At 29.4% G+C, this 9,411-nt stretch overlaps 2 protein-coding genes across 2 annotated transcripts in view; one reads left to right on the top strand and one right to left on the bottom strand.

Moving 5' to 3' along the window:
* LOC107481200 (rhamnogalacturonan I rhamnosyltransferase 1) overlaps positions 1-546 on the top strand; it is a gene marked incomplete in the record, with an annotated part of 3,943 nt that extends 3,397 nt beyond the window's left edge. The window contains 1 exon segment of the mRNA XM_016101420.3: positions 1-546. Within this exon segment, the coding sequence (XP_015956906.1) occupies positions 1-194 (194 nt within the window).
* On the bottom strand, positions 473-3,488 carry LOC107481199 (ribulose-1,5 bisphosphate carboxylase/oxygenase large subunit N-methyltransferase, chloroplastic). The gene is made up of 6 exons (XM_016101419.3): positions 2,854-3,488; positions 2,708-2,736; positions 2,199-2,410; positions 1,891-2,016; positions 1,233-1,637; positions 473-966 (listed from the first exon to the last, which is right to left on the bottom strand). The coding sequence occupies exons 1-6, from the start codon at positions 3,360-3,362 to the stop codon at positions 748-750; spliced, it is 1,500 nt and encodes a 499-aa protein (XP_015956905.1). The 5' UTR covers positions 3,363-3,488; the 3' UTR covers positions 473-747.
* Between the last annotated feature and the right edge of the window lie 5,923 nt (positions 3,489-9,411).

The following is a 9,411-nucleotide window of genomic DNA, read 5'->3' as shown; positions in this document are numbered from 1 at the left end:
CCCTTCCATTTGATGAGTTTTCAGATGCAGTGAGACGGGTTCATGAAAACAGAATGGGGCAGCCATTTCGTCGTAGGGTGTCAGACAAGCCAAAGGAGGAAGATTACTTCTATGCCAACCCTCAAGAGTGCCTCTGTGAGGGGACAAAATGCGATGACCTGTTAGGCCCTCGCAATTCCAGTGAAGTCAGATGAGTACAGGCCGCCAGATGTAGGAATGCCAGCTGCACAACTATGAGTTTGAACTTTGACAAATGAACTTAAAAAGTTGCACATTCACACAAGTTCCTCAAGTTCTGTGTTGAAGAATCCATATCATTGGCATACTGTCTTAGAAATTTTATTATGTACACATGATTTTGTAGGAAAGCACGGAAAAGAAAGTATTAGCTTCTAATTCTATTGAGGTTTTGCAAAAGCTGTATCTTGATCTTTTCCCTTAATTTTTTTACTCCAACCACAGACTCACATCAAGCATTGTAAAGTTCATTCTCATTACCATCTTGACTATATTTATAACCGGTATAGAAGTGTAATTCAAGCATTACATTATCCTCTTTGCAAGCAGCATTCAAGTAATGGGTTGTAAAATGTAATAAACCTAGTAAAAAAATTGATTAAGACCCTTTAAAGATTGATTGAGTGCATGGCATGGACTTGTCTTGAAAGATTCCATCTACCAAATGTTCTGTTTCATTGTCCTCTGGAAATGTATAGTAGTGTCCCTAAGGGGGTGCTTCCTGCAAGATTACATGAACTTCTCAAGGTCCCCTAGTATATCACCACTTTCGCCGCACAGGCCAAGGTCCTTGAGCCTCCTTTCTTGGTAATACTCTAACTGGTCCAGTTCCAATTCTTTCTCCTTGAAGACCTCATCAATTTGTTGCAGAACTTTCTTCTCCCCTTCTCTTATTCCGACTGCTATTGCAAGTCTTGAATCTAATTTTGCTTCCTTTAACTTGTTATCCTGCCATTCAAATGCTTGTGTTTTAGTTATTTCTGGAGCTCAAAAGCTCCAAAATTAAAAAAAAAAATGTGTATATATATATATATATATAACAATTTAAGATATAATGGAGTAACTATCTAATAATGAACCTGCTCAGTAGAGATTTGTTTATATGCTTATATTTACTGAACCTCATTTTTGTTTTGATGAATACCTATAAACTAAAGTGAAACCCTTTAATGTGTATGAGTTTATCTCATAAACTAGAATATAAAATCATATACCTCTTCAATGGTTGTATGATAACCAGCAAGAGCAGATTTGCAGGCCTCTCTAACCACCCTGCATAAAAGTTCCTCATTGTCACGGCTCACTGGCAATTCTAGATGACTCCAGACAGTGTTTCTGAATAGCGCTTCCAGTAGGAAAGCATCAGTACCTCCTAGAGCTACAAGTCTCAGGTATGGAATCATCCCTGGTGGAAGTGGTTGGTTGTAGAATATGTCAAAGTATGCTGTCTCACCAAAACCATTGGTCTCTGCAATGTCTAGTTTGTCATCATAGAAAGGGTCGGACTCAGGTATTCCAAGTGTCAAGGTATATGCATTACGGTCAGAATTTGGTTCGATGAAGCCATAGTCCAGAGCCAACTCGGCGTTGCTTTTGTTCAAATCATATTGGATATATATCTGCAGTGAGGAGTTTCTTCCATTGTTATGTGTAACTATAGTATGATTGCAATTCACATTATCAAGAATGGAGATGAAATTGGAATTGGCACCAAAAAATTAGCACTAATGCATATAGTTCACAGCAATTTGATATGCAGAGCTGGATAACTCTTGGTGGAAACCCCTATGATGGATTTAATGTTCATCATTTTAATATAATGTGTATAATTAGACCAAAAAACAAAAAGAAACAGAAGGTAAAAGCCTTCACCTGTTCCCCAGCCTTGACAGAAAGGGGGCTTCTTAGGGAAAATAAGTAATCCCAAGAGAAAAGGCCTGCAGCTCCTTTAACTTCATAAGCATGATCTTCTGTAGTTACTCTTGCACTGTGGTTTATCTGATCCAGAAATTTAATTTGGAAAATATCAATTTTTTTCTGCACAAGATTGTAATATCTTCATAGGAATACCATGCAGTTCATATGTCTATGTTAGTCTCCTCTATGTTCTACAGTTATTGCAGTAGAAGAAGTGAATGGTGCATACTACTGCAGGATGCATGAGAGGAAATGGACCTTACCAAGTCTGCTAATGGAATAACAACCAGATTTTCGTTGCGAAGTCGAGAAAATGCCCTTGATCTGAGAATTCCAAATGCCCAGAAGAAGTCATCCAGTGTTATAGGAAAAGGAAAAAGCTTCTTGTTAGGGAGTATGATTTCTTCTTGCAGTCTCATAAATTCATTCTGAACATACTCTTTCACACCCAATGTTGTGTTCAGAAGTTGAGTACCTACACATGCATATTACTTCAATTAGGTCTGTGTTAGACCTATTATTTTATATACACAAATTCATTATTCAACACTTGTTGTTTACATTGGGGGAAATTCATTAGTTTATAGACCTAACAAATAACTAACCCATGAATAACTCCTAATAGGCCTAATCCTGATTACAGCCTATCTAATAACATTACACATAGGCATATAATATAACATTGCACACACACATATCAATAAGTTCTATGCACTTGAATCTATCTATTGTTAACCTTAAATGATGTGTGTGTCAAAATAAGATCACCAACCTTGAATCTCTGAGAGCTCCTCCTCTGACCTGCACTGGAATAACCAATTAACAACTCAATCAACCAATGTCCATATGTACCAAATTCTCACCAACCATTGTATCACTAGGAATTAAAAACAAAAAACAAAAACAAAAGAAACCCACCAGTATATAGTAGAATCAGTTTCTTTTGGCAGAACAGGGAAGTAGTGCTTCCAAAGTGAATCATCCCTTGACCTCTCCCTAATGAGGAACAAAGCAACAGAAAGCCATGGCTTGAGACCACTACACACATTCCCAATCTCAGAAGCAGCAACTGCATCTGGGTTAATCCAAAACCTCTTTGGAACCTGAAGAACAACCTCGTTTCTTGATATGTCTTTGGTTGCAACAAGTCCAAGGCCTTCAGGGACCACACCAGGTTTCACTTGTGTCTTTGAAGAGATAACACCTTCTTCCTTAAGCCATTGCCAGAAGGTGGTAACTGCTGGTGACACTGATACTGATGATACTTCTTGAGTTTCCAAAGAAGAAAGGGATTTCACAGAAAAAGGTTTCTTGATGTGGTGAAGAAGTGGTGATCCTTTGGGTAAAAGAGACAAACACCTGGTGTGCGAAGTGCATGGAGAGAGAAAAGCAGAAGAACCCGAACACACTGAGAACACAGTAGCCATGATGATATTATGGTTTCTGATTGTGTTGTGTTATGGTTCAAACTTCAAAGGTAAGGATTTAATTATATTTGTTGGTTTTGGTGGTTGTGGATAAGATTCTCGCTCTTCTTACTGGTTCTCTTCTTCATGTTAGAAGAATTTAGATATTAAAATAGGTGGTACCACTAAAATTCAAAGATGATAAAGTGAATGTTGAATGCAAAAGTGTATGTGTTCACTAGTTTTGGAGCGAGAGAAAGACTTTATATAGTTAGATTTCAATTATGAATTTTATTACTTGAAAAATAAGATTTCTTAAGTTTTTGTTAATCTTTTAAAATTTTTTTATTTTCAAATTCTTTCAAATGGTAGGTTTGATCAGATTTTAATTTCATTTATATATGCTTTAAGTAATAGAATTTTTGTTACGTTTATTAATTTCTTTCAATATTCTTATCATTTTCATTTTTATATTTTTTAATTAATTTTTAAAGATATTTATAGTGGTTTACTGAAAATTAAAACGATGATACCACGCGATCAAATTATTTTGATAATTAAATTCAATTAAGTTAGACTTTGTCTAAGATCATAAAAATTAATAACTCGAAATTTTTAGATTACGATAACAAATAAACTATTTCAAAAGTGATAAGTAAGTCAAACAATAGTCTTTTCCTCCACGTGCCAACATCTGATGATTTGTTTACTTTATCCATAGTCACATAGCCATAATAATTTGTGGACCCATAGATGGCACCTTATTATTATTAGAAATGAAACCACTTCATTTTAGAAAGAAGCTGCTCAATAAAAATGCTGAAAACTTTTTTTTAAAGATTTTTTTCGTAATTAAAATTTAATATATATAATTGATTAAATTATTTTATTTTAATCCAAATTAATTTAAATAAATTGATTTGGTCAAAAAATCGATAAATTAAATTTTAAATCAGTTTAAATTAATATATATAGAGAACAAAAAAAAAAGACAGAAAAAATTTTAAATCTTAACTATTCTTTTTTTTCTATGTCATCATAGGGTTAAGATATTATAATTATATTCTATAAAAAAATTAATTATAAGAGTATTTTAGTCATTTTCTATAATAAATATATTATAATCATATTTTATAAAAAAAAATATTAATTTAAACCGATTTAAAATTTGGTTCATCGATTTTTTAGCCAAATCGATTTATCCGATCTAATTTTGATAAAAATAACACAATTTAATCGATTATATATATTAATTTTAAGTGCTATAAAATATTTTTAAAAAAGACATTTTAGATGTCTTTATCTAAATAGTTTTTTAATTAAAAAATATTTCTAAAAACATTCTATATATCATATTCTTTACCAACACTGAACTCATTTTATTATATTTAAAATCAATACAATTTTCCTCAATTATCGAAAAAAAAAATCAATACAATTATGTATCCATTAAACCTTTCATTTTTCAGTCTTTCTTTTTTTATTTTGCAAAATTTTCAAATATATATCACAATAACGGCATATAAATTTGATGTTCTTTCTTTCTCTAGTAGTTAAAAAAAAAAATCAATTTCAAAATTTAAAAAATCAATCATTTTAAATTAAATATAAAATTTATAAAATTATAACTTTTAAAAATTAAAAAAAATTCTAAATCATTTAATATGGAAAGCAGGGAAAACAAAAACAAGGAAGAGTTTTGTGAAAGGTATATGACGTCTTTAAATCTGAAGTGGGAAGGAAGAAAAAAAAAACAAAAAGCAAATAATTTTTTTAAATGAAGAACTTTTTTGTGTGGATATGATTTAGATGTTTAATGATATTTATTTTAGATAAATTTTTAGACGATTTCGGATGTATTTTAAAAAAAATTTGTGTATTATTATATTATTTTAGATGTGCTTTATATTTATTTATTTTTTGATGTAGTTCAAGAGTAATTATAACCATTCTTTTTAATTTTTGATGAATTACTTTTAATCCTTATAATAAAATGAAGAGTAATGCTACATGTATACCAAAATTAATTACTAATATAAAATGTACGTTGGAATACTAATATATATTGAAAATAAATTAAATTACATATATATTTATATATAAATATATTAATAGTTAATTTTAGTGACTAATTTTAATGTACAAATCGTATTTTTATTATTTTGAGCGGGCTTTAAACACAATTAAAATATTATATCAAATTTTAACTACACATCTAAAATTATATAATAACACATAAAATAAATTATAAATACATGCAATTCCAAAAATGAAATGAAGACGAAGAATCGATTGCTTCTCTTAAAAAAACTTACCCCTATTGATATCAGGCCTCAAATAGTCGTCCATAAAAGCCTCGAGTTCTTACCACTTAACACATCTATTAAGACCTGCATCAACAAATAAAATTAAAATATATCACGATGAATTCAGTGACAAAATTAATATTATATATTAGGAAGTGCTCTCCAACTTTTATCAGTTCTATATACATGTTTTTGAATTTTCAATGAACAAAAGCAAGACTAGGGATGTCAATAGGTGGGTTGGAGATGTGGGATATTTTTCTGTTTTTCGTCCCGTCCCATAATTAATTTTTATTGCCATCTCGATCTTCGCTATAGAAAAATAATTATTCCCATTTTTATTTTTTCTGCAAGGTCTCGTTGATTTTTTTTTTTACATATTGGTATAATTTTAAATTAATTTCTGTCCCCGTCCCGTTCTTTATCATGGGGAATAATTATCCTCATCCCCATTCTCCATGTTTTTCGTATTTTTTGCGGGTCTCATTTTCTATCTCCTTATATTTAATATTCATATGAAAATTATAATTTATAATTAAAAAAATAAAAAATAAACTACAAAATATTATTACAAACATATAAATATATTTTATCTAAAATTATAAATTTAGAAATACAACATATAAATCATAGTTTATAAAACAAAACCTTAAAACATAATTTTCATTTAAAAAAAACCATAAAAAAAATATATAACAGAGAATATACAAATTAAGATTTCAAACAGCAATAATCATTAAAAAAAAAGACAAAAAACACAAAAAAAATATAAACTACAAAAAATCAATAAAAGAATACATAATAGAGCATATTATTTAATATTCAGAATTCAAAAAACACATAACAAAGATTATATTGAAGAGGAGTATCAAACCTTAACTATTTCATAATTATAAACCCTATATGTCTAATTGCGTTAGATACATAGAAAGAAAGAGAATCAAACCTAAAGTCAAGTGGATGAGAAGAAGAAAAAGGACTAGAAGAGGGACAACCGGTGATTGCTGCAACGTCAGCAGTGATGCGCTCCAGTAGACGACGAGCAGAAGAGAGGGCAAAGAAGTGTGATACGACGGTAGAAATGGGAGAATGGACGTGGCGACAATGACAAGAATGGATGCAATCACGCAGACGCAAGAATGGAAGGACGCTGTGCCTGAAGAAAGAGAACGACCCAGTGGAACTGTAAGGGTGACGACGCAGTAACAGTAAATACTAAACAGGAGGAGTAGTGGCCGGTGACGACTGGCGAGGGGGTATGGTGCTATGGCTGTGAGTTTGTGACTGTGGACACATCTCTAAGAGTTTTGAACTTTTAGAATTGGAGAGTTGGGGCTTGGGGATGACGCAGTAAATATGGAGTAGTAGGAGAGAAGGAAAGACATTCAATAAGGTAAAGTTAGGGTTTTTAATAGGTGAAATTATTAAAAATTTCTATATTAAAAATAAATTAAAGGTATTTAAGCAAATTCAAGAATTCAAGGAATTATCGGGAATGGAGCGAGAATTTCTGCTTGAGTTCACGTGCCTATCTCGAGAGAATTTTAGTCTCCATCTCTATCCCTACATAAAAAAATTTTCACCTTCGAGTCTCCATTCGAGACAATCTCCACGAAAATTCCAGCACTTTGGAAAATTTTGACACCCCTAAATAAGACTGACGATAATGAAGAGAAGAACAATGAGATAACAAAGAAAAATAAAGAGAGAGAAAAAAGATACGAGCTTTATTTTAAAAGAAAGAAGTTATACTCATTAAAGAGATTTTAGAGATAAAAATTAAATATATTAAATTGAAAAAATTGTTTTTTGAAAAATAGGAAGATAACTTCATAAAAAACATTCAATTATTTTATGAGATTTAAAAGTTGAGTAAAAGATAACATTTTAAAAAATGGATAGTATTTTTCATTTAAAATATGATGTAATTCTTACTCTAATATTTTTTAGGGTTAAGTATGATTTTGGTCTCTAAGATAGGGGTTGAAAATTGATTTTGTTTTTGGCCTTTTTTTCACTAAAAAATGGTTTCAAAAGTTTAACTTAGTTTTAAAATTGTCATTTTTACCAAAATTTTAATTTTTATTACCAAATTATCCCTGAAAATTTTAATGGTTCGAATGACGATTTTAAAATTAAGTTAAATTTTTGAGACCATTTTTTAGCAAAAAAAAAAAGGCTGAAGACAAAATAAATTTTCAGTCCCTACCTCAGAGATAAAAATCATACTTAACCCTACTTTTTATTTGTGTTTACATTTTGTACATGTCAATTGAACACATATTTTATAATTTTCAAATACCATAATTAGAATATGTATGTGATGGACAAAATATTTGGTCAAGTTATCTGACATCAGAACTTCACATTACACACACATACACATCGAAAATGGCAATGAAAAGGCAATTTACGTAAATAAAATGTTTGGATTTTAATTTTATGCAAATACAACTTTTGAAATATGAAGACGCAAATGTATTTTTTTATATTTTTATAGAAATCGCTACTGGAAGCAGCGGTTTATAGAAAAAACATAATCCGCTATAGGTAACCACAGATTACGTGGTTAGGGTGCAACACATAAACTGCTGCAGCGGTTTCTATTGTTGGAGAATGTGTATAAATCGCTACTGGCAGTAGTGATTTATGTGTTTGGGGACATGCGTATAATACGCTTGAGGCAATAGCGGTTTTCTTATGATATAATGAGGACAGAAAATCTGGCTAAGTGATACAATCTAACCCTCTCTAAATAAGGGATGATCCTGTCATGCATGTGTATATTTTGTTGCCGCCTCACACTGTAGATATACTTAAGGTGTATTTGCTAAATGCCTTGGGGAAGAGAGAAGCGTGTTTGAACCTCTTGAAAGTTTCACTTTCATGTTTGGTCAGGAGAAGCTAAAATTTGTAGTTCCTGAGTTTCATGTTCATAGTTGCTAATTACTATTGGAAAATTAGATGAGAAATTTATTTCATTTTTATCAATCCTACCATTCATTTTTTTTCTATAAAAAAGATATTAGTAACTATTACCTTCATAGTAGTTTTTTATAGTTCTTCCTACTTCTTCATAGTTCTTCGTTTCAATTTTTTTTTATCAAAATCATTCAGATTTGTTTCAATCACTAACAAATTAAATATTTTAATTTTTTATTATTTTTAGTACTCATTTTCATATTTTAATTTTTATATTTTTATTGTATTTTGTATTTATATGATAAATATTTTTACATTATTTATGTAGTGTTCTGATTTTTTGTGTTATATTTTTATATGAATTTTTTTTATCATTTACTGTACTATTTTTTATATGTATGTTTTGTATGAAATCTTTTTTATTTTTGTTTGGCTTTGTTCATATGATTTTTTATTTATTTTATTGTATTTCTTTTATTCATATGACAAATATTGTTGATTTTTTTTATTTTTTATAATGCTCTAATTTTTTAAGTATCTTTTTAATTTTTATGATATTTTTATTATTTTTTGTTCATATAAATTCTTTTTTTATTTTTTACTATATTGTATTTATATTATGTATGAAATTTTTTTATTTTTTTATTTGATTTTTATTATTTCTTATCTATATGATTTTTTTTATTTATTTGATGTACTCTATAAAAAAAGATAAAATAAATAAAAAATTAATTATAAGTAACAATATAGTCATAAATAATAAAAATTTATAATTCAAAATAATACTAAATTAAAAAGACAGTGCTAAAAAAATTATAGAATATTTTTTATTTAAAATTATA

Source organism: Arachis duranensis, chromosome 3, assembly GCF_000817695.3.
Source record: "Arachis duranensis cultivar V14167 chromosome 3, aradu.V14167.gnm2.J7QH, whole genome shotgun sequence".
NCBI classification, from domain to species: Eukaryota; Viridiplantae; Streptophyta; class Magnoliopsida; order Fabales; family Fabaceae; genus Arachis; species Arachis duranensis.
The sequence above is the reverse complement of the archived record's forward strand: the minus strand, read 5'-3'. Positions and strand labels throughout refer to the sequence as shown.

Excerpts from the sequence above, each read along its gene's own strand:
- LOC107481199 (XM_016101419.3), bottom strand. The coding sequence starts at position 3,362 with ATGGCTACTGTGTTCTCAGTGTGTTCGGGTTCTTCTGCTTTTCTCTCT. Across the intron at positions 1,638-1,890 it reads CTGTCAAGGCTGGGGAACAG|ATATATATCCAATATGATTT; the intron begins GTGAAGGCTTTT and ends TCCTCACTGCAG. Across the intron at positions 967-1,232 it reads ATCATACAACCATTGAAGAG|GATAACAAGTTAAAGGAAGC; the intron begins GTATATGATTTT and ends TTTGAATGGCAG.